The sequence below is a fragment of the Scophthalmus maximus genome, chromosome 16 (genome assembly GCF_022379125.1).
Source record: "Scophthalmus maximus strain ysfricsl-2021 chromosome 16, ASM2237912v1, whole genome shotgun sequence".
Taxonomy (NCBI): domain Eukaryota; kingdom Metazoa; phylum Chordata; class Actinopteri; order Pleuronectiformes; family Scophthalmidae; genus Scophthalmus; species Scophthalmus maximus.
The window spans coordinates 14,310,463-14,336,370 of record NC_061530.1 but is presented as its reverse complement, the minus strand read 5'-3'; the positions used below and the strand labels follow the sequence as shown (position 1 = coordinate 14,336,370).

The 25,908-nt window shown below is 44.9% G+C and overlaps 1 protein-coding gene across 2 annotated transcripts in view; it reads right to left on the bottom strand.

Moving 5' to 3' along the window:
* Nucleotides 1–25,908, bottom strand: part of adkb (adenosine kinase b) — a 97,071-nt gene that overhangs the window by 47,356 nt on the left and 23,807 nt on the right. For both annotated transcript variants that reach the window (XM_035611612.2, XM_035611613.2), the window contains exons 5-6: nucleotides 9,112–9,284; nucleotides 6,721–6,829 (exon numbers count right to left, since the gene is read on the bottom strand). In XM_035611612.2, the coding sequence (XP_035467505.1) occupies nucleotides 6,721–6,829; nucleotides 9,112–9,284 (282 nt within the window). The remainder of the gene's footprint in view (nucleotides 1–6,720; nucleotides 6,830–9,111; nucleotides 9,285–25,908) is intronic.

Below are 25,908 nucleotides of genomic sequence, written 5' to 3'. Positions count from 1 at the left end.
TGAAACCCAGGCAAAAGCCTGCTTGTTTACACAACTAAAATTACATCAAATGAAATCAACAACCATCAAATCTTTTGAGGTATTTATCAAGCGGAATAGATTTTTCTGTTTAGGGTTCCAACTTTTCAAGTTTGAGGGCCGGCTTCCTTTCTCATCGTTACCTGAAAAGTCTTTTCAACATAACCTCGGGCTCTAAGGAAAGAGTGACTGCAATCCGTCCACTGAATATAAAGCTACAGCAAAGAGATAGTTAGCGTAGCTTAGCATAAAGACTGGGAACAGGTGGAAGCTGCTAGCCTGGCTCCGTCTAAAGGTAAAAAAAAATCCTAAATGTTGCATTACATAGCATAAAAGTTGATGTATGACATAAAGGAAATATGTATTTTTTTCCCCCTTGACTTGATATATCAAATCACTACAAAATATTATCATGCTCTGAAGTCATTAGTCTCCTTTGAAAAGGGAGTGTAAGAAAAAAACAATACTGGCAGTTAACAATGGATCCAGGCCAAATTGGCAGAAGGAAGATATGCACAGGCTTATTACCGACCATAAACAAATTACAGCGACATAAAAGAGAAAAATGAAACCTTGCAGAAGGAAACAATTCTCAAAGAACAGTGTCCAGCATCTGCCGCACAGAGACGCACATCTGTGGTGATTCTTTGTAGGCCGCTCTCAGAAACTGACCCGAGCGCTGCGGATGGTTTTTGCGGTGGAGGGAATATTCCAGGGATATTTATTCAATCAAGGCTCCGGCATGATAATGTAACAGCATCTGACACTTAACTCTACTTACTGTCTTTGCCCAGGAGAGACACTATCCTAAAGCGTCTGCGGTTCCGTCATGTGAATCTTAATCAGACACTTATCCAGTAGAGCAGGTTTTTTACTCTCCCTGGTGAGAGTATCAACACATGGCCATCAGGCACAATTCACGGCCGCAAAGTGGCTATTTATTTTCTGCTCAGCATTACTTGACAAATAATTACTCAGTCTATTCAATTAAGCCGTGGAACTCAAACAAATGGCCACAACATCGCATTGTAGAGCTGGAACATTATTCCACGTTTTACAACTTGGTCTCATGAATGAAAACGCTCTCTCTCTCACACACACACACACACACACACACACACACACACACACACACACACACACACACACACACACACACACACACACACACACACACACACACACACACACACACACACACACACACACACACACACACACACACACACACACACACACACACACACAGGGTGCCCTGATATAGAGGCAACCAGGGGACAAGGTGATGGAAAGTAGAAATATTTTTAAGTCTGAACTATTTCATCCCCCTTACAGGGAGGCGGAGGAAAGCAGACTTGTTGCCGGTGGAGCAGATGCACACAGTAATCCGGGGTGAAAGGACATGATGTTTTCCCTGCTGAAGAAGAAAAACTGTTTTTACAAGGTAACGTGGGTGTACAAGGAGAAAGTCGCTGCATGCTGGTAGAGTAATACGGACTAGAGCCTGGAAGCCTGCCAGAGTCCAAAAATGTGCCCCCCCCCCCCCCCCCACCCCCCCGGCCCTCCTCCTCCCCCATTCACCACCCCACAAGGCGATTACTCAAGATACTGTGGATTAAAGCATTTTTTCCCCTCCCGTTACTGTTCAAATTAGGATGCGGGAAATAAATACTCCCAAAATAAAACCGGCACAGCCCTGCCAACTTTTAAGTGTTTCCACACACATTCCTTAAAAATTTTTAAACAAAAAATAGATCACACAAATACACAAATCTAAACAGAAATAGACGCCGCTGAGTGCGATGAGAATTTCATCCTCCAAAACAACAAGAATGAGGTGAACTCTGACTTCCTGTAACTTTCTCCACAACAATTTCAAACATTTTTTTAGTTGTATTTTTCTAAAGCGTACTGCTAAAACTAATCAAACAAATGAAAAGAACAACAGGTCCGTTTGTTTGCTTGCACGGGAAAGTAATTAAACAAATTGAGTCTGATACTATACTTAAAGTTACTAAACAGTTCTGAGGTACCTGTGTTTTACTTAGGTATTTCCATTATACACTACTGCCGCGTGCTTCTTTTTAGTTAAGCAAAACATCTGAAGTTTCTTCCACATCAGGAGCATGTAACATAATAGTAAACAACCTAAATAAATCCCAGTGGAGTGAAAGCCACAGGATGTCAGCGTCGTTTGGCCTCTCCACCCTAATTTACCACGCTCCGCCCACTCAGGGCCTGCAGGGGCTGTGAAGCTGGCTGATCCTCCAGAAGCGCCCGGCCAGCCCCATACATCCCACTGGCACGGGACGCCCCGCAGAGAGCCAATCACCAAGCCCGCACTCCTGACAGCTCATTACCACTCAATTAGGCAGGTGCACCTCCACGCGCAGCTTTGTGACAAATACAGTCCTCCCAGATGGATGTTTAACATTCGAGAGAATTATATAGTGACAGCAAACACTAAACGCCTCACCCTTATCACTTGATTGCCTCAAGATTGAAATCCTATAATTGGCCCAGGCCAGCGGGAGTAGGGAAAAAAAAAAAAGAGCCAATAAATATGATGCAGTCGGCTTGTAATTGAACAATTATGAATTCATATTCATAAGATGCTGGCTGGCAATTACAAAATGCCATCTGATTAGGTGCAATTTGAAATGACATTGTTTCATGCTAAATACACCGCGGTGTCAGTCTAATAAAGAGAAGACACATCATAGCAGTTGTTCGCCTACCGATGTGACCTCCAGAGATGGGAGACATGCTGACACAGTGGCTTGGCCGGTGACGGACGGGACTTGGCACCCATCGCTCTTTGTCCCCTAAACCTACTGCTCACAGTCATTCAGACGGCAAGGTTGACTTTAAAATTTTAACAACGGGGGGCACAGACTGTGCACGTCACAAAACACAAGCAAGGCACAAAAAAAAAAGTCGATCCCCTGAGAATAGATTCTAATCAAGATGAAATGATTTACAAATCTATTTAATAAGGTTTGCCAGAAGTCAAACTTGGCATGTAAATGCGGTGGGGATTAAATTTCATCGGCAACCAAGACTGTAACTGATCGCCTGCAGACAAAGGGGGAGCCTGCCAGATTTTCTCCCCCCCCCCCCCTCCTTTCCACTTCTCTTCCCTCCCTTCCTCTTTCTCTCCACTGCCTGCATTTTGCCTCGTGATCCCTCCCTGGCTATGTGGAAGGACAGGGGCAGTGCAGATTGGTGCAGTACATGAGTGTGGAGGAAAGAGAGAAAAAGACAGAGAAGGAGGGAGGAGATGCAGACAGAGGGAGGGAGGGATAAAGGATGTAAAAGAAGGAATGGTGAGAGGGAGAGTGGAAGGAGCGGGGAGGATAGGGGAGAAGGACAGAGGAAGAGAGGGGAGGAAGCTCAAGGTCAGTGTGAGGACAGAGTGTGAGTCCTCGGAGTTGGACAGGGAGACAGCCGCAGTCACCTCTGTGCTAATCAGCCCTTCGGCTGGCTGATGAGGTGTCAGTTAGTTGTGTGTGTGTGTGGAAAACCTCTCCCTTTGCTTTTTTGGCTGCAAATTGCAGGGGCTGGTGGGGCGGAGTAACAATGTGTGTGTGTGTGTGTGTGTGTGTGTGTGTGTGTGTGTGCCACTCTGGGGTGTAAGCAGGCTGACGTTCTGCTTGTGGTGCCAGTATTGCGCTTTTTTTTTTTTTTTCCCCTTCTTCCTGCCGTTGCCCTCCCCTTCGCCTTTTTTTTTTTCTTCTTCTTGCATAGTATGCTACAGTGACTGGAGCTGAACTCAGCTTTCCCCTGCAGCGAGGGCAAGAACACAACTGCCAATTAATGCTATATGCAGTGTGCCAGTGTTAACAATGTGCGGCATATTAACTTCAACTTGCTGCGCTGTTTGAAATGGGAAAAAAAAAAAAAAAGGTGGTCTAGCTGTTTTCCTCAGGCGTGGCTGACCTCTCGCTGGCTAACGGGGACTGTGCCGTTAGCTCAGGGCATAAATGAAAAGTGTCCACAGCTGTGATCAGGTTTGTGACCTAACAGCACTGCAGCTTGTGTCTCATTGGGTGAGTTTTTTGAATCATGCCAGTTGGCATGGGCGAGTGTCTCCTCCGCATATCCTTGGGTTATTTCTGACCATCTGTGCCGAGTCATTAACAGGCCTTTTCACAGTCAATTGTCTTGTTTCGTCTCCCTTCTCCTTTATTCCTGTTATTTGCTCCAAGCACGACCAGGAAATGGACAGAGTGCTTCCGTTTTTTTCTTTCTTTCCTGAATGTAAATAGCATAAGTAAGGACGGGCAGTTTTATTAGCTGGGATTAAGGAGCGCTGTGGAGCCGAAGGTTAATTCATAGTGGCATCATGGAGGATGCATCGAGCAGTGGAGATCAAATTACAGGGCAAAGCGCTCAGTGTTAAGAAAAACAAGCCAGTGGTATGCTGCACAATGTGTGCGTGCATGCTGTGTGTGTTTAGCAGCGAGCGTATGTGTGTATCAGAGACTGGAGAGGGAGAGGGAGAGAGAGAGAGAGAGAGGGAGGCAAAGAAGACAGAAAAAAAGGAGAGGAGAAAGAGAAGGGGGGGTGGGGGGGTCCATAAAGGGCCAAGGGGGGATGGGGATGGAAGGAAAGTGGGAGCGAAGGGAAGGAGGGAGAGGCTAACTGGGCCAACACGCACACATCACCCCCACCAATTAGAGTCACTCATCTCCCCTACACATAAATACATCAACCTCCATTTCTGATGTTTACAATCCGTGGGGAAAGAAGTAACTGTAAACAGCACTGCAGCAGCGACGGCAGTCAACACAAAAAAAGAAAAACAGATATCGTCTGCCTGAAATGCGTTTAGCCATTCCTTCTTCCCCCTCACGCCTTTGTTATTGGTCTTTGTGCAATGATTTGCCTAAGGACCCAGATTTCCTAGCAACAGCCTGCCACCAAACATTTGGCAGGAGTTCAACATTCTCTCTCTCTCTCTCTCTCTCTCTCTTTGTGAGAAATGGCAGTGCTGCCTCCCTGCTCTGCGTCTGCCACCGGCCCTGCTGCTGCCGCCGCCGCCGCCGCCGCTGCTGCTGGATGCGCCAGACTGGCTGCAAGAGCCCTCTAATAATTCTGTTTTCATCAAATCACACCACATAGTAGCAGGCACCTTGAGAGCGTCTGCCAGGAATCATCAATCACCTCTTTAACACACACATGCTCCGACAAACACGGACGCACGTGCGAGCAAATAACATACCAACGTGCACACGTTTGTGCTTTTTGCTAATTAAATTTACAGATTAGCGTGTACAAGACCGCGTCGGCCGTGCAGCGGTGATTTAATGAAAATCAACAAAGCACATTAATACACAGCATAGGCTGGTCCAGTGAGAGAGAGCGAGAGACACAGGAAAAATTGTACAATCTGGCTGTAAATTGGGTAAATACATCTGAGTGCTCTCGACAAGGTTAATGGAGAAAGGAGGCCTTGGTGAACACCGGTCTAGACACGCCACACAGTATTAAGTGGGAATAGCTGTGGCAGTGTATCTGGCTAAGTACTTTAGGAGTGCAAATGGGACTCTAATAAAGCGAATGATCCCCCTGTTTTGACAAAGAGGCCCAGAAGGGACGCTGAACACCATGTTTGAGATTCCAAGCACTGACTAACACCCATTTGTGGCCCTTCTATCCCTCCTCAAATCCCACGGAAGCTTTTCCCTGTGCACAAGACTGTCGGATGTGGGCAAAGCCCAACTGCCAATTTGCAGAGGATGTGCAGTGTTTGTTAATGTGAAGCAGAGGCTAAAAATGAGACCACACAAACTCTGGAGGATGGACAGACTGATCTGCTTTCTAGCACAACCACTGACGGCTTTTTTTTTTTTCTCCCTTGCGTGTGTTTGTTTCTGCGACTGGGCGGCTAATTATGAAGCCTCTATCATTATTGCACTACAGTACACTTTAGAGGGATTGTGGGCAACAGGGGGACCATTGTGAAATTCACCAGGGACAATATGCCAAGGAGTAGGTTGATGGCTGCGCCGTGAGGCTGATTTATGCCGATAATGACCTGCTCAAAGACATGGAATGCAGTGCAATTTCAAGGCTATCATTTTGACTGGAGATCAGAGAAAAACGTTGATCTGCCGGAATTATATTTAATCCCAAACAGTGAAACACGAGCATGGCAGGCCATCCTACTCCAGAAGCTTTAAGTGAAGACATTACCTCAGTGGTGCAGATCGAGTGAGTGTGTGTGTGTGTGTGTGTGTGAACGTCTAAGCGCACATCTGTCCTCCTCAATCTGTGTGTGTGTGTGTGTGTGTGTGTGTTTTGTCTGTAAGGGGTAGGAGTGTGTGTGTGTGTGTGGGGGGGGGGGGGGGGGGGGGGGGGGAAGCCAAATGAACTTGCATAATCAATTTTCACACTTCCACAGCACCTGTTGGCTTGTCTTCACATTAAAAGAAATGAATGAATGCATTACATGTAGAACAATTTCACACTGTGCTGCGGTTTCATGCACAAAGACGTGGGGGGAAATGGGGAGAATGGAGCAGTATTGTCTCAATAGGTAACATAGCTCATTTCACTCGACAAAGAATGAATGGATATATTGACAATGCAGAAACGCGCCGCTGAGGCATTTCCTGAATAAAGCCTCTTAACATTTTGTCCTCTTCTGGCAACAGAGTTGGGGGAACAATCATTTTGAATGTAGAGGGTCTCACTTACCGCAATATAATAGACCTTGGCTTTCGTCACCAGCTCCCAGTTGCTGTCCAAGTCCAGGTGTTTTTCCTTTTTGTAGCAGTTTGCCGCTGCCAGGTTTGCAACAAGGGACCTGCCGAGACAGACCCCATAAATCTTGTGCCTCGCTTATCATCCATCTTAATTTTGTCTCAAAAACATCCTTAAAAAACACCCGGGCCCCAGGCTTTCCTTTGTTCTTTCACGATATAAAAGGATGATAATGGTTTCTCAGGATGTCTGAAACCAAGGTGAAATAAAGTCATCTGGATGTCTTTTTCTTTCTTTTTTTGCCTTTTTTTTTAAACAAATGGATTATCTCAAAGAAAAAAAGGAGAGTCAAATAAAAATGATGTTCAAGGCCAACAAAAAAAACAGCTCAAAAATTGTTTGTATCATTACATCACCTGAATAAAGTGGTCTATTGTCAACAAATGTGGAAAAACAAACAGAAATGCATTACTAAATGATCATTTGAGTTGAGTAGCGAATGGCAGGAGCTGGAAAGTGAAGCAGGTGGCATTATCTTTACATAGCTCATTAGCCAGTCCTCGTGTGCTGCCTCTTTATGAACGGCCATCAAAATGAGTGCAACCATCATCGCTACTTAGGGGCGACCATATGACAGGAGGGTGCAGCTACAGGAAGAGATCCGTTCTCACATGGCGAGAGGGCTGCTGAGCATCACAGAGGAGTGCGCTAAGTTGATCAGACTGTGAGGATGATATCGACAACATGACAGCGGAATCGTGGCCACTGCAGTAATGGACTCAATGGTTAGAACAAGCACGATAAACTGAATGTGAATCATTCCTGAGTGACTCCAAAACACATCAGACGGGGGAGCAAAGTAACATCGGAATCTAACATTTTAATACATGTAAGATGTTAAAATCCTAAAAGCAACCGGAGAATGTCTGCAATGATTGCAAGATTTAGGATTTTTCTTTAATTAAAAACTGGAATAATGTTGGCCAATTTTACCAATACCACTAGTTTTCTTTATAAAAAAGTAATGCGATCCAGAACCACTTCAAACGGGCAAAATCAAATAAAAATCAACTTGCTGAAACCATTGTGAAAGTGTCTTTGTTGTCCAACATCTTTTTTTCCCCCCCTCAGGCTGCATGTCCTCCAACCAAAATTTGACAGATGGCAATTTAATTAAACTTAACGAAATTGGACTATTTCTAACTAAATGACAGTATAAAACTAAACCCTTGGTTGGCGCTTGTTGGCAGTGCTAAATAATCCGGGAAAAGGAAAATCAAGTTACAGAACACCAACTGGTAAAGCTATCATGCATTGTGAAATCAGCAAGTTCTTTAAAAGGATCTGAAAAGTACATATTTTAAATGTTAGGACAGTTTATGACCACGTAATATGGAACATTTGTCACATATCAACGCGCAATTATAACTCAAAAACTCCTGATCCTGAAGGGACTGACAGATTTAACCTGATTATAGATCTCTATGGCTAAAAATGTAATTATTCAACATACGGCATCTTCACTGATTGGAACTACAGTGGACATATTTAAGTAGTCGAGGAAGACTTTTTCTTTTTTTCTTTGAAGACTTGCACTAATCAAAGCCTGGGGGCTGTGACATACTGGCTCCCACTCCTTCAAAGCCATCACGCTTCCAATCTGGCCCCGCCGCCGACCTTTCCTGTGGCCTCCTGAGCTGTCTGTTAAACACCTGTAAGAAATATTACAGAGCTCGTCTCCCTGAGCACGGCACCTGACCTTTTCAGGTGTCAGAGCCCATATCAAACAAGCCCACTAAGACCATTCAGCAGGGCCGGCTCCCGGGGCAGGCGGGGTCCGGCCGTTGACTGACTGACAACTCCAGTGGCAGCGGATGAAGGGCTGCGGAGGAGGGGAGTGTTTAGAGAAGGAGGTTATTGATCCACACCTGGTCTATCATGAACTGGAGCCCTTACTGTTAGTGATATTTGTGTGTGTGTGTCCGTGTGCGTAGGCTTTGACCTCTGCTGTCTCTCGGCTGACGTGCTGATGATGATGCTGGCGTGAGAGTCGTCGGAGACGCTGAAGCCGATTTTTACAGCCGAGAAAGGCTGACAGGTGAGAGCTGGGATAGCCCCGCCATCTCTAACACATTGCTACTGTCAGCCTATAGATGGATGACAGCCCACTGGGGCGGCAGAGACTGAGTGGGGGCCCTGGAAAAACACACTCAAGCTGGGCTTTCTCCTTCTGATGTGTGAGCGGAGCTATGATTCCCTGTTATGACTTCCAGCCCCAGGGAGTCAACTGCCTGCCTGAGGACGTACAAATGAACCGAGAGGACTCTTTCAAAATCCAAGCTACAGGGTCATTTCTTGGTCAAGGGAATCTAAAAGGTGGCTAACCTATTGTCCCCGGTGATACAGGCTGCACAGGTACCGGTCGGCTCCTCGTTTTGTTCGTAGTAGTGGGCATCGACGTGGGCCTCTTCGGCCTTCTTCTTCAGGATCTCCCCGAAGTGGTCGGTACCGATGCACCCGAAGAAGGTGGCCACCTTGTGGGGTTTCTGGATCATCCACTGAGGAAGAGAGAATAAAAAAAAAGCAGCAGTTACAGTGAGCTCAGTTTACAAAATATAAGTCTGTTTGTAGGGTCAAGTTCAGCCGAGGCAGATGGCACGCAAACTGTAGCTTCACAGCAAACATACTGCTTGTGATATATGAGGGCTGTGAGCTGTCGTAAACAACCCAAGACCAATTCCGCTCTACACAGAGGCACTATTTTCATCCTAGCACTGCTTCCTCGCTGTGTGCTAAAAACAGTCTCATCTCCTTATTTACACAAACCCAATAATTCAAGGCTCCATCCTACTTATGCAAACACAGACTCTCTCAGTGCGCGTGTGTGTGAGAGAGAGAAAGTGTGTACCTGCTACCACAGGACACTGCCTGAACTGCTAGTCGGCCATTTTTTTTGGGTGTTGACAGTCCTGATGTACTCAGTGACTTTTACCTGATGAGAGAGAGAGAGAGAGAGAGAGAGAGAGAGAGAGAGAGAGAGAGAGAGAGAGAGAGAGAGAGAGAGAGTGAGAGAGAGAACGAGAGAGGGAGGAGGGGCTGCTCAAATTCTACAGTGCTCATGTTTAACCTCCAAAGATTTATTGACGCCCAGTACGTGCTGCTGTTTGCTCGTTTTATTGCAGCCTCCTGTTTTGTTGCTGACGGCGGCCTCTTGTGAATGAGATGTTGCTGCTTTCGGGGATGACCTGTATATGTGTGAAATTAATCATTTCACACGACCAAATAGCATCGCGGTAGGGGAAGAAAAATGCATTTTCATCACCCGTCCTGAGATGCTCTGTTATTTTGCAATCCCCTCCTCACACACACCTACCTCCCTTTCGGTCTCCAGGTAACTAGTTCCGATGGAAAAAATAAATAATCAAACAGAAAAAAATACAATTACCCAGGAACAGATTCATTGCTTCACACAAGGCTCAGGTGCATTTTCAGACCAAGGCTGCCAATTTACAAGCACAGCTGATCTGGAAAGGTTTTGTGGCTTTTACCTGTTAAAAAAAAAATAACAAAACCAAAAAACCTCATGGTTGGATGGATATGCTAAAAAGATCAAGTTTCCCATCATGATTTCCATCGCCACACTTGGTTTTGTATGACCAATAGCCCAAAAACCTACAAAGTAAACAATTTATTGAGAGAATGAAAATCCTCATTCAGCAACTAAAGTTTTCTTGTATCATTATTTATCTTTTCAGCACAAGTGGCAGCAAAATGAACACTAATAATGCCACATATGCCTGTTGTGCTTTGGTCCATGAGCAGGCCTACCTATATGTCATCGTGAGTCATGGTTCAGATATTCAGCCATGCCCCCCCCCCCCCCCAACTCTCCACCTGGCTGAAACACACAGACAAGTGCGTGCGCACACACACACACACACACTCACACTCACTCACTCACTCACTCACTCACTCACACACATACACGTGCCCGCGCAAATCCACAGCGAAAGCTGACAGAAGCAAGCTCTTCTTCCCTAACCTCTTGCTGCAGGCACCTCACACTTATCAAGGTCACAGGCTTGGGTACACGTCAAGTCCAATCTGATTTTCCCTTCGCAGTGATGAGCTCCGAATCCAAGGTTAGGTGCTGCAGGCTGTAAATAATGACAGCACGGCTCCTCCATTTGCAGGCCTCTCAGGTGGGAATAGAGAGGGCCACTCAGGGGCCCCGGTCCCCTTGATGACAGCGTGGTGAATCACAGTGCAGCCACTGACTGCCCCCCATGGCCCCCACACCAACACAATCTGAATTCTCCTGCTTCCTCCCTCTCTCTGTGACCGTCGGCTGTACTCTCACTGCCAGCTCAGCTTGTCATTTTACATGGTCATTAACAGACACACACACACACACTCACACCAACATGTGCATGAGTACGCAGTGCACCTACACAAGGCTGACACACACAAAGAGAAATATTCTCTAGTGCCACAGCATCAAAACTCCCTCTTTTTTTCTTTTTTTTAAATCCACCCCTGCTTTCGCCAGAAGCTGCTCTCCTTCTCCAACAAACACAAAGCGGCAATAGATAAAAAGAAAATGTCTTCATTATGAGCGTGTAAAAAATGTGTCTTGCAGTCTCCTCCCTCTCCTCTCCTTCTGTGGTGCACAGGAGCGAGGAGTTATATCAATTCATTTCCACCCCTGGCACCCTGCAGACAATCCCTCTCCATTCCCAGATTATGTGAGATAATACCTCCATTATGACAAAAGCGCTATTCGCGGGGTCGCCGAGAGGTCAACCAACCCTGCGCTGGGTATTCATGCTTAGTCACATCCCAATTATACTGCAGTGGCAGCGGCAGAAATTGGCAAATGTACATCAAGGCGCTTCATTACTGAGGGCCGCTCCAGTGAAATTAAGCAGCAGATGAGACAGAGTGAGATTTGCCCCCAGGTGGCATGTTAGAGAGAGAGAGAGGGAAGGAGAGGAGGAGGAGGGGGAGGAGGAGGATGGGAAGAAAGAGGGAAACTGAAGTAACATTTTTCTGAAGGTGCTGGGAGCTTGTATTTTGCACAGCAGCTCATGTATATTTACTTAACTAGGGAGAACACGGGTCCCCACAGATTAATAGGTTCCCATGACACACAACAGCTACATATCTCTAGGTACGTTCAGATACAGAGGGAAAAACTCTAATACAAACAAGTGAGAAAAATATCCCTGAAAAGCGGCGGGTGAGATGCTGGCGTACTTGCTGTAGGCAAAGTGGCGAGGAGTGTACATTATGTTAAGTGGAGAATAAGTCTGGCGTCTCCCCCCTGTTTGGCTTTCATTTACCAGAGGTAAAATCTGCCCCCCCCACCACAACACTGGCCCCCAGATAGCTAATAATTATGACATCTCATGGTTGCAAGGGGACCCACTTGGAGAGCTGACCCCGGCCTGGTCCTCAACATCCAGCAGCTGCCACTCCTCACTTTGGAGGCAGCCGCTTCGCGTGGCAGCTTCCAGGGAGGGGCAATTACACAGCCCAGACGAGATGAGGCGGCTGACTGTTTGGGACTTGAGCGCTCAGACTGCCATTAGCACTATAAGCTAATTCCCTCCTCCGCCTCCTCCCCTTTCTGTCTCCTCACTCGCTTGCTGCTGTATATTGATGAAGAGGTAATGGGAGCTCTAGTTAAATATTCCCCTCTGTAAAAACATTGTCTTGTTTCTCGTCTCCCTCAAGGGGTCAATGCATTCTCCCGGAGTTGCTGGGAATCATTTCTGCTCTATTAATGATGCAATTCCAATGCAACGCAGATCTACTGAAGATGCGACGCAGTGGGCCTTTATTGCGGGGACATGACGGATGACGCGGAGAACAGCTCGACAACCAAAAGTGCCGTCTGCTGCGGCACATCACTGGGAAGCTGGTCGGTCGTCTCACACTGCTCAGTTCATCTTGTTAAAACGAGGGAGGAGAAGTCTCTCGACTCCCCTCGCTTCACCTCACCAGCGGGGTCCTCTTGAGAAGAACATGTCCGTGCCTAATGACGGTCACATTAATTACAGGCTCATCAGCCCTGGCCAAAAATTCAATAGGGCTATTTATAGAGTCTTAAAAAAGCAGAGGGTGCGAGGGTGCAGCACGCCGGGCCGGCCTCCTCTCGCTCCGCAGCCTTTTAGGGCCAGAGGTGGAGGCCGATACCCGTGTTTCTTTTTACTGTGCAGTTAAAACAACTAGCAAACATCTGTCCATCAAGACCTGTCATGGCGAGTGCTTTTATATAAAGCACGCCGGAGCGGAGGGCCCTCACCACGAGCACTGACATTGATGAGGTCTGGCAGCTTCCATTAAATCACTCTTTCCTGCAAAGTGCCAGGCATCAAAGCAACCGGCCGAGGATTTTTCACTCAATCAGGTAACACATAACCCCCTCGACCCACCTACCCACCCACCAGCCCACACAATCCACCCACCCACCCATCCTCCCTGTCCTCTCAGGGCCTGGAGCCTTCTGGTCAATAACTCCAATCAGCTCAATTTCATGCACAGTTAGCCATGTTGGGGTGCGAGGGCACTGCCCCACGTCAGGGTTGCATATGTTGACGTCGCTGTTGTTGGTTTCCTTTAATTTTTTTCGCTTCCCTGGGCTGGTTGATAAGTGGGGTGGGGACCTGCACTGTGCCGAAGTGGAGACTAGCCAGGGCTAGCGTGGCTGTTTTAACTCTGCCTCAGCACTGCAGGCTCCCTGCCAAGCCATTAAAAGTCTCTGTGCTCTGCTTCAGTGACACAGCCGAAAGAATAGAGCGGAGGCGAGAGGGAGAGCTGTAAATGATCAACACGATAATGAGCTGATTATCAGTCAAAGGCATGGATAAGCTCTCTCTCCAGTAATTTCCTTTCAGATCAGTCAACCACATTCTCCTCTCTGCAATCAACACTCAAAGGGGAGGCATGCATGTAAGGCCGATGGGAATCTGGCCCAATGTCAGCTTCGAGATATCCAGATCCTCGCTGATCGGTGCCTGACTCGTCCCTCGCCGACACACCAGCATGCCGGGGAGGCTTGTGTGTTTTACTACTTTTGTAATGGTTGTTTCACAGTTGTCATGTAGTTTTAGGTTCTGGCTGTAGGGCAGAGCTGTGCAGTACTTTGCAGTCTGCAAGTGTTTAGTCAGTGTCTCATTTCCTTTCGTCGTGGCTCTGCTTCAGCATTAGATTTGAAATTTTTGCAGCAACTGAGGTCAAAGTGCCAAGGCTGTGTTTGAAAGATGCCAATAAAAGTGTTTCCTTCTAGAAATCAGTGTGCATCTTCACTAGCATAAACGTGCATAAACCATTCATCACATTTTCTTCTCTTCAACCTAACTTCCAACTCTTCTACCTCAAGGCAGAGCTTTGTGATATTTCAGCTCTTTTCGAATTTGTGCTGTTTTGTGGTAATTCTTTTGGAGTGATTTTCCTTGTGTGCAAAACTACACGTGCCGGAAAACAAGTGGACTGAGAAGCATCCATTGCTTTGTTTTAAATTCAATGTGCTGATAAGGAAACTAAAGCTGTTTTCATACATTTATTTTTTTTGCCTTTCACAAGTGGCGTAAAACATTGCAGGAGGCAGGACATGACGATAATTCCGCTGCAGAAAACAGTGGTTTTATTTAGTCATAAACACGCCGGCTAACTCACTGTGAATCTTCTGGAAATGTTCCTGTTGTGTTCTCACATGGGCTCACTGGGAAACTTTACAGTACCTAGAGATAAGGCAGCTTAACATATACAAGAAATGTGAGACTCTCCAAATACTTATGGAGTGTACAAGGTATGAGTCATGTACAAAACCTAAAAAACAGAACAGAGAGGATGCTACAAGTGAGGGGGATAAAAACACTAGACACTGGTACACAACCCCAGGGGAGTGATGCACGACAACACAAAACAAACAAAAGGTAGCTCGCGTGTCCACGTACACACGAGTGTGTCACAGACAGGGCGGAAGGCGGGGAGGTGACAGCTCCCAGGAACAGCCCCCGATGATAAGCATCAAACTCGATGAAGCGCTGACACACTCCATAGGTTCTGATGTTAAACACGACATGGATGTCCCCGACAGTATCTGTGCACCCTCTTCAGAGAGCTATCAGAGGGCAAGTTCAGCGAGCGCACAGAATACACACACTTCCACATCCCTCCCCAGCAAACACGTGCACAAAAACACACCTAACACATCTCACTGCGGCATCTTCGCGGTGCATAGGAATCAGGGATGGGGCTGTCTCCAGGCGCCAAGTTTATCTTAAAAGGAAACACCTTTTTCCACAATTTTTTTGTTTAAAGGAGTGGGGAGGGGGTTGGGGGTGCTCCTCTTCATTCCTCACCTCCCTTGTTAAACACACAACCTTGATTTTGTTGCTGTTGCCTAGGAGGGGTGAATTATTTACAGGATAAACAAGGTGATGTTGTTTCAGTCAGTCGGAGCCAAACTCCCCTATCGCAGCAGCAAAGAGGCAGACGGGTGCTACCTGGCAGGCATTTGGGGGGCTGAGCTCGCATACAGGAGCCGGGGAGCATCTTCACAATGGCGGGCTGTGCAGTGATACCTATCTGGGGGTGGGGGGTGGTGCTGAGGAGAGAAAATGCCTCCACACCAGATTCATGGGCTGGGAGTCCCAGACTGCTGAGTTGTCCTATTTATCTGCAGAGACAATGGTGGCTATAAAAGCACACGAGCTGATTTACTGAGTGTGTGTGTGTATGTGTGTGTGTGTGTGTGTGTGTGTGTGTGTGTGTTATTAAGTGATCATAAAGTGGCATTTGTGTTTGCGGGGGATGTTGCCATACAAGGTTCAGGCGGAGGGATGATGAGGGACCTTTGCAGCTAAAGCCTCTAATCCTATCTGTGGTCTGTGGGCTCCAGCTGGTGGGAGAGCAGCTGTGCTCGGCCCCTGCACAGGTGAATCAGTTCTGACCCCCCGCCTCTCGCACAACTCTCTTGTACACAGTATGGTGGATTTCCACGGTGCTTTGATCTCTTGGATGTGGCAGTCACACCACCTCCTCCTCCTCCTGGATACGGTGACAACACGGTTGATCCGTGTTCCCGGAGAGATTTTTTTTTTCTTTTAATGAACATATGCCAAACGACAGGCCCCGGTTGCGGGTTTTGCACAGGTCAGGCCCGACTAAATTCAATGTGGCAGTGCGGAAAATTCACTTCAGAACATTAACTGCTGGGAGGAAGTGAGCTCTAATGAGATTCTTGACTGCATTTTGTGACACTTTGCCAACAGTAAAATAATGATTTTATGAAGATCACTCAACAAAAAACATCCACCCCAGACGTTATTAATCCTCATCTCCCATATCCATTGTTGGATCACTGACACACTTTTATATTGTTTGGACAAAGTAGGTCCCAGAAAATAAGCAGCTTAAAAAATGGTAGTCATGCCACATCATTTCAGCCAAGTGCTTGTGTTTTCGTGGAAAACAGACAGCTCACATCCATCTGAAACAAGCAGACTAAACAGCTGTGCTCCCAGCTTGACCTCCGACCCCGTCTGCACGCTCGCCGCAAAACTGGCCCAAATGTTACACACTGGTTTCACTTTGACAGGGACACAATGGGAGGATATGATTCGACCCTCGGCGCGGACCTAAAAAAAAACAACATTCCTAATGTCTTTACGCACTGTAGCCAGATCCCACTTATCATATTACTCATGCCTTTGTGTCCTTCTCTGCAGGCAAAGAGGCTTCTCTTAATGTTACCAGCTGGAAATATCAGTGATGAGCGTCTCCGCTTACTGAGCTCACTGTTGTAAAGGCAGTCAGTGTGCTGATTCTGTGGCCGGCTGGCTGCACAGGTAAGCAGAAAATAGCTCTTAGCTCCGGCCTGACCTTGAGAGGGATGCCATTCAATCAGTGAGCTTGCCGCAGTAAAGTCCCTATCATTGCACTAATAGACTGAATCTTCCTCTGTGCCCGGATCATGGACAATGCATGGATGGTTTCCTCCTGCTCGGCAAGTTAAAGGGGCAATTTACTCAATAAATTAAACAGAGAAAATAAGCAATGATGGAAGAAGAAAAAAAATACTGCTGCAGCTCTTGGGCGGATATAGATTTAACCTGTGTAACCGTCTGCACACCTAATTTAATTTTCAGTTTATAGACATAACAGAATTGGATGAAGGCAATTGACAAAACAGTTAAAATGCAAGACTGAACACACTGTGCTCGTGTTCTCATTGCCAAGAACGAACAGCAGAGGTGGAGGGAGTGTGCGGCGCGCTCCTTATCTACGCCCCATCCTCCAGCTGGAAGCAGACAAGAGTCAACGTAATAAGGAGAAGATTTAAGAACAGTCGCCCGCTTTGAACTTTGAGGTTGTGCGATCAAATTCCACCTTATCAACTGGCAGCTCAAACAAGTCGTGTTATTTTTCAGGCGGCTTACACAGACGGAGGGAGAGGAGGAGAACAAGCTGGAACCATCACAACTGCTGGCTGCTGCAGTGCATCGTGACAAACAACGGGCGAAAAAGAAGAAAAAAAAACTTGGGATTTATTGCTCTGATAACCTTCCAGATTTCTTCGGCTGGTGCTGTATGCCAGGCAACTCTGACAGAGTTATGCATCATTAAACCCCATGAACACTGCCAGTGATAAATAATGCTCTGCGTCCCTATGAAAAATAAGGCAGTTATTACAAAACCATAAAGAATGGTATTCGTATCATCACTTCAAGCAGATAATAATGTGAAGATACGATGTTTCAAGGTTTCAACAGCACACTCACTGTGACAATGAGCAGTATATTTCTGCCCTCGTCAATGTGCCGTTGGAGAAAGGACTCCCAATAAATAACAGCACTTGAGCAGGGCAAATCAACACTCTTTATATCAACGCCACACTGCTGCAGAACCGAGCGGACACTTAAGTTATCAAACACCATTTAGCACATAATAAACCAGGGTAAATAACAACTTGGTATTTGCAATCATGAGTAGTATGGTTGCAAATAGAGGCAATCAGGTAGAGCACACAAAAAAAAAGTAAAGTGCATGTCTCAACCTGTTGCTCGACATTTCCCACAAAGAGCTGCTTATTTTTGCTCATTTGATAATTTCTCAAGGCTCAGACTTGAATCCAGTCCAATAAACATAGTAATACTATATCCCCCTACAGGTGTGAATTCTTGGCGGTTGAGCAGCGCAAAGAGAAACTAGAAGGAGCTCCTCCTGATGCAGAGATGTTTCCAGCACCAGATGCTGTGGGGCCCTCTCTTGTGAGAAACCCGGGCGAAGATCACTTACTTTCCTATTGAGAGTTGGAACATAAATCCAAACGCTGCTATAAATCAAATATAAATTTTGAGCTCCCCTCACTTTCTCGGGGAACGGCTGCAATAACAATGTCATTCGACTCCTGCCTGGTTACCATTAACGCTCTGGATTTCATCCATGCTAATGATCTGGTGCCGTATCCCGTGCGTTTTTACAAACCCTACAGGAATAAAAAATGAAAAAATGATGGGAAATATTACTGACCTATTTAACGCTTTGCAGATATAGGAGAAGAAACTAAGGTCTGGGTCAGATGCTCTTTACATACACAGTATTTCCAAACTCTTTTGAAATGGATTCACCGTGCCAGATATAACACCCAGTGAGCCAATGATGTTAATACACTGAAACACTGTGGCTGCGACTTTCACATTTCTAGACAGTAAAGTTTCTGAGCCAGAAAGGAGGACAATGCACTCCAGTTAAATCTAAATTGAGTGAAAAATGTGATTTCTATTTAGATTTAGTTTTGTGTGCCAACGAGCCTTTCCTTCTGCCAAAAAACTCAATTCGATCTCTTTTTGGTCTATTTTCTCCTTGAAATCACCGTCTCATAATAACCTTTAAAAACTGAGCATGTGCTAAGACTGATTCACCTACAGTAACTCCAAACCCACGCTGGATATTTACCGGAACGGCCACATATCACTGTCTGGGCAGTATTCATAACGTAAATAGTATCCAAATCAAATCCGTATATTTATTTCCACACAGTGTAAACACACTTTGATTCCAGTGAAACCATAAACCCAAAGTAGGGCGCGGGGAGCCGGTTCTGGTCTCAGAGACTGTTGAGAGAGAGAGAGAGAGAGAGCCATTCTGTGCGACGCACACTTCACTTTCTAAGCAAGAAGCGAACCAATTTCAGTGCAGCACCTGCACCTTGTGCCCTGTTGGCTTTGGCAGAGCAGATTCAATGAGTTCTCAACAGTACAGGGCAGTGTGCCTGTAAGAATTTGCACTGACAGACGGCTTTTAGAGAAGAGCCAAGGTCACCGCCGCGGAAACACAGCACAGAGGATCTGCTCCGAGCCAGAGGGGGAAGTGCAGTGTCTCTCTCACACCCTTGAAATGAAAACAATGAGTGCACGAGGATACCAAGTTCAATAAACTTAACTTCACTTTGTAACCTCTGCTGAAATACTACACAGACGTGTTCTTGTGGCGCTTCAGTGTAAACCAACAGTTTATATAAACCTCCATCAAAGCCCATTAATCATACACATCTCTGTCTAGCTGTAATAATAGAAAAACAAAGGGGGGCTGGAAGTACAATAAATTGTACTAACTCTTGAGATCTCAACGCAATAAATATGACAGATGCTATTTCCTGAGCAATTGAAGAAAATGTCCTCTCTCGTAATGTTGAGGAAAGTGATTTAAAAAAAATCCTGGATCCGCCCCTTTAACCAAATCGGCAACCAAACCAACCAACCAACAGGCAGAGATGAAAATAAAGCCTTGTTAGTGGAGGTAATTATATCAAAAGAGTAATTGTTGTAGGGTAACAATCTAAGTAGCATTAATACAGTATTAGGACATGTTGACACTGAAAGAGTGTTGCCCTTCTTCTTCATTTGAAGGGGGGGGGGGGTCAGTCAAATAAAGTTTAACCTGGGTAAATTTTTTGCTGCAATATATATCTAGACATCATCTAGCAAGGCACCGCCTCTTTGTTGGCCAAACAAATACATGCCATTTCTGGTGGATTCTTTTTGCAACATAAACACGGCATTTCTGCCGTTTACCTTGCGCTTGTTGTGACGAAATATAATTCTGTTGCTGCCACGCTGACGCTCCAGACTTGTAAAACCACTCTGCTGAGCTCTGGCCTGGAAACACATCAATTTGTTCCTCCAAGCGGACTTCCTGGATCATATTTTATTGTCTCACTGCTATATGAAACAGCGCACCCCCACAAACACATACCTCCCCCTGTGCTGTGTAAACCAGGGCTTTTCTTCGGTATGAATGCCGCCTTAGTGTTATAATGTCACAGGGTGATGCCAGACACGTTAGCCTCTTTCAGGGGAAATGTACCGCAGCTGCCTTCTGAGAGAAAGAAAAGATATTCGAAGCACCGAAAAGCAAGTTGACATGTCCTTTTTTTACAATCCAACACAAAAAGGACGATACAACGGTCAAAAGTTGAATTAATACACGCTGCTTCTGCTAAACTTGTAATCACCTCTGACAGGGATGTTCCGCTGCTTTTGGTGCAGCTTGTTTTTCTATCTCTGTGCAAGTTAGCAGGATCGTTCAAAATCTTGTTCCAGATCACAAAGGCATTTGGTGAAAATTTGGGCACTGAGCCAGGGAACAAGTAATCAGTGTTTGGTGCACGTCCAGGGAACTTATTAATGGACTTCTTGAGGAATGAGTCTGGTGTTGTTCTATGGTTTTAAAACTGTCATCACATCCCACTCCCAGGCCCATTGGTTCCCAATGAAGATGGACAGTTTTATAAAAGAAGAAAATCTGGACTGCAGTATTTTCAGCAGCAAATGAACGCACATTTGGTGAGCTGTAGTGAGAATTGACTGCACCAAGTGTATGTGAGACTGACTCAAAATTAACCAGAGTGCCAGAGTTCATGGTGAATGCTTTTGTAAAGCACTTTTCTAGTCTGTCTGTCGACCACTCAAAGCACTTCACAGTGTATGTCTCATTCACCGATTCACACACACACACACAGCATCAGGAAACAGTCCGGGGTTCAGTGTGTTGCTCAAGGGCACTCAAGGGCACTTTGTTTTTTTAAATGGAGCTCTGTGAAACAGAGGAATAAGTTGGGCGACCATGGCAAAGAAACAGTTTTCTATTTTATTATTATTAACACCATATCAGAGAGGTGTTCTTTCAACTAAATGGTATGTTTTTATAGGCTGTACTTTGCGGGATCATGTTATACTGTATATTATCTGAGTGTTTCTCACATTGAAAAATAAATTCACAAAGCACTCCTTTATTTTCACAATGTACATGGTTTTCTATTTTTCTGGTCGCTCAGTGTATGTACTGTGTGAGTGTGCACGCGAGGAGAATATTTTTCCTAATTGTTAATGATGGGAAAGCCCCGCAGGCTACTTTAAAAAGGTTGTCAAAGAAATCGCTAACAGCTGCCAGCCGCAGGAATTCAGAAATGCCAAACCAGCACTTTGTGATTGGCATAAGGAAGTTACACCCACTTTGTAATAATATGTTTCTCTTTGGTGCGGTGCCAAATGGGTCGCTGCCAGTGCAGACATGACAGGCCGATCAGATGATTCTGTACAAAAACACCAGGACAAGGAAAACTATAATTATTTGTCTGGTCAGGTCAGGTTGCTATACAGCTCATAAATACAAATGAGATGTAACGTATACAACAAATCTAGTAATAGTGACTTCACTCAGAAAGTCATTTTGAGGAATAAGCCTTAATTATAGCTTTTCTCTTTCACATATTTCTACACACCTAGTAGCCCCTTTGACAAGGTAATAATTGCATGCGCTCGGTAATGGAACAAATATTTAATGTTAATTCTTAATGGGAGTCATTTCATATTATTTTAAATGTCTAATAGCTGGTATTAGTGCAGTTAAGCAGCATGATACTGCACTGCTGTGACTATGGCGACCGTAGTTTTGTTTTTTATTCAAGCAAACAAAAGGAGCAATAACATTTCAGAGGAACTTAGCTCAATCGTACATCTTCCCTGCCCCACCACACCTGCTCAGGTCCGTCTGTAATAAACCTGCTCTGTCTGCTCTGCAGGTGCACTCTGGGTATTTACTCCTGACCTATTAACCACAAATACATGTTACTGTGTGTAATCGTCCTAACGCATCTCCGTTTCTTCTTCTATCTCCTCACCTTCCAACACTGTCCACTCTCCACCTCCGATCCCAGTCCAAGCCTTGATGATACATTTACTTTCCATGAATCAATTTTCAAAACTCAGCAATTACCCCGCGCCACAGAGACGTCAGAGGAAATCTATAAGTCAGAGGTCCCGAAGATGCTCAATGGTCGGTCCTGTCACTTCCTCTCTGCCTGCTCCATAACCCGGTGATGGACCTCGCTGGTAAAGATTACACGGGTCAATAACAACCATTTGACAAGTGCAACAGAGGAGCTAGATTAGGTGGGGTAAATAAAATGAAGGGGAAGAATAAACTCCACCGAAAGAATCAATAAAATGATTATTACATATGTGCTTATCTATGGCATCTTTGAACATTAAAAACTCAGATCCCAAGATTTGAGGCTTTCAAAACACCCACATTCTGCATAAGCTGAACCAAAAGTTCTGTCCCAGTGTCAAACTACAAATATGACAAAATGTGATATTCTTGTTAATATTTCGAAAATTGTATTAATAAATCAATGTACTCTTCTAATTTGTTCCAACAGGAATCAATGGATTCAAGTCAATGCACTGCCAATTAAACTTCACAAAAGAACTCAAGCTGTCAAGAGCTCCTTTGTTTCCTTTGTGCATTGCTCCGTGTAGGTAGTATGGAACTGGAACATGAGTCTCAGTGTTGTTGTAATTCTAGCTGGTTGTAAATAGAGGTCAATACAAGTCATAGATTAATAAATGGTCCTTTACTTTTTGATGGAGAAAAGACCAGCAGTATGTTCGTTGAGTGACAAGTACAGCGGAAGTACCTGAAAGACCCTTGAGACAAAAATGTGAAATTGTGCTTTTCTGTTTGTCCATTTGTCCCACTGTTACTTTAACAGCAGCTCTCAAGAGCGGAGATTTAATTTCTTTATATGTTTACCTTTGCATCATCCCTGCTTACCCCCCCCCCCCCCCCCCCCTGTAATATTTCTCTCCTCTCGTCCTTCCAGGGGACAAAGCAGGCAGACAGCTCTCATAAGCAGTGGCGTGAGGCCTCACAGTGATGGTGAATGCCGAGGCAACCGATGTGATCAATTATCGAGTGGACGATTCTCTTTAATTAGAGGGTTTAAGTATTGAGTTTGCCTGGGTGGGAAGCTGAGAAGCAGCATGTAAACCAACCTCATTACACTGCAGTGATTCACCTCCAAGGAGCTGTGATCCACGCAGTGTTTACACCATACATTTGTTTCTGTGGTAACATATCGAGTGGAGGAATGGCTCAGTGACAGACCCAGTTTTTTTTTTCCCCCCTCTTCTCCTCTCCTCTACTTTTTTTTTTTTCTCACACTCTCCCTCCCACTCACTGCTGAAGAGGCTGTCACATTGGTTTGCCTTTTGTTGTGGAGAGTCTAGAGAGGTAGCACAATGTGTCCTAGTTAAAGCAGTGCCCCATCTGCCCGGCATAATTAGACAATTATGCTGGAAGGATCCGTCATTAATTCCTTTGTGGTGGCCAATTTCGCACCACAAAAGAGGTCTCAGGTTTAGTTTTTCTTTGCACATCTCTGCTCATTTACCCTGGCCCCTGTTATCGTCCACAAGTATTGATACTATGGCAACTTGGGGAGAGAAAATATACTCCTGCCAATATTGACTGGTTTGTACAACTGTAGTGAAAAGGCCAAGGGGAATATTGGCTGCTGTCTTGTGCTGAATAAAAACAAGCAGCTACACACACACAAAAAAACGCCCTGAGAAAACACAGGGAGATAGCTACACAACAAACAACCATAGCTAATGTATTGGGTTCAGATATACTGATGAAATATGCATTATGTGGAATGATCATGGTGTTGCGTTGTGAGGTGCACTGATACATCTGAGCAGCCAGACTGACCCACTGAAACACCAGCAATTAAATCTGATATCTACATTTTTCAAATTAACATACCATCATTATTTCCATGTCAGAGTCCTGAAATATTAACAGTTTTACAGAAATGTGATTCTGTTTTGTCTGTCTCATTGAAAAAGTCACTGTGCATTCACATGGTGTCGGAGTAATATGAAAAATTTTCACATGAACGCCACCTCAAGTCGGAACAACAACAACAACTCGATTAAATTTTGGTTCACAAAGTGATGGAAATGTTTTACTTGATAAACAAGCAAGATCAGTATTATTACCATGAGCATCTACAGGATTAGTGTTGCATATGATTAGGATTTTAAAATGCAAATTTTAGCATGGTATATAATATGCTACAATCAATGCCAGCTCAGAATGTAATTAGCATTTTAATGTTCAAACACATAAACTGACATTAGTCTTGATATCTTTGGACAATTGGAAGTTTGATGTACTCGTGACGCTAAGTGAAATCGAGATCCCTAAGCCTCATAATCCTTTATCAATGCAAGACCGTCCGACTGACTGACTGCTCTTTTACCACCAGCAGTAGAAAAGTAGTTTTAGGGATAGTAAAAAGGTCAATTTATCATATATCAATGGTTACAATTATTATGCAATACACTTGTGGCCAACAAATTCCACAATGCAACAGAGAGCTATTGCTAGATGCGTTGTGAAACAACATCTGCCAGTAATGTTCAAAATCTCAACTCCCAGTGTGTTTACTATGTGAAAAATAGTTTGAGTGAAGGAGGGAGGCACCTCTGACAAAGAATATATGTCCGTATCGCCAAACGAGGTAACATAATGGTGATGAAAGAATTTTGTATATATATTGACACTATTCTGGACACTTCCCACATACTGCAGCTGCACAGTGAAACGTTTCACTGGTGAAATATGAGTTGGATTTCATAACGGAGAAGTCGTATTGCACCGTATCGTTCATCAAACGTGTCTATAAAACAAGACAAAGGTCATTTTTAACAACGGATGAGTTAGAAATGTTTGCATGGAGTAATGAAACAGGGAGGAGCAGCCACAGTGAGCCTTAAGCTGCCACCAGTGACTACAGTTGTCGCCAAATCAACCGCGATGAGTCATCCAGATCCCAGTGATTACATGGAGCTGACTGACTTTTTTATTTTTAATCTGTCGTTATTGAGAAACCCGCATAGGTGTTGTCACATTAACTGTTTCACAGTAACACTGGGTAACTCAGCTTGAGCGAGACATGTGGGAAGACGTCTTACAATGTAGCTCAAATCTGATTAGAGCGGTGATCTAATCAGCCATGAATTCATCTGTGAAGACAAGCAGGCAAAGAGAAAATCACCGCAGAGAATTCTGTGTAATTATCAAAAATCTCACAGCGGTACATTAAAAATTCTAATTACGACATATTATCTTAATTGCTAAGGAGATGCAAATCAAAACAAGGTTAACGCTGCTCCTTTTACATGCGAGAGAACACGTGGTGGGAACCTCTCTATACTCACTGAATCAGCTTGACTTGTTTGACACGAGAGGCTGTCATTTTGTAATGCTTCCCCCTCTTAAGGGCGATAATCCTAGCTGAGAGCACACGCAGCAGCAGCAGCAGCGGCTCAATCGTGCAACAATAACACAGAACAAACATCTAATTGCTGCGCATTCATTTCCTCCTATTTCATCAAACAAAGCTGGTGACAGCTAATCGCAAGCCAACAACTACAGTAACTTGCCAGGGAACAACTTACTTGCTTGTCTGGAGAAAACCATGTACCTCCAAATTGTCAACACTTGAAAAACACTAAGAAAAACAGCCTTGTCTTCAGCTTGGTGACAATGCACTTTTTTTAGATAATCTAAAACCCCCAAAAGGGAGCTTGTAATCCTCCAATTTATCTGGGAACAAAACAAATCACAAGACCCGGAGATAGTCGATTCTCACACTTGGCGAGAAATGGGCCAAGAGACACAGCCACGTGCAACAAATACATACAAAATAAAAAATAGAAGTTCTCCAAAAACTGAAAGTCCCATGGTACACAACAAATTGCTTGCCATAAATTGCACCTGACAGGTGCACACTGTAACTCTGCAGACATAAGACAGCTG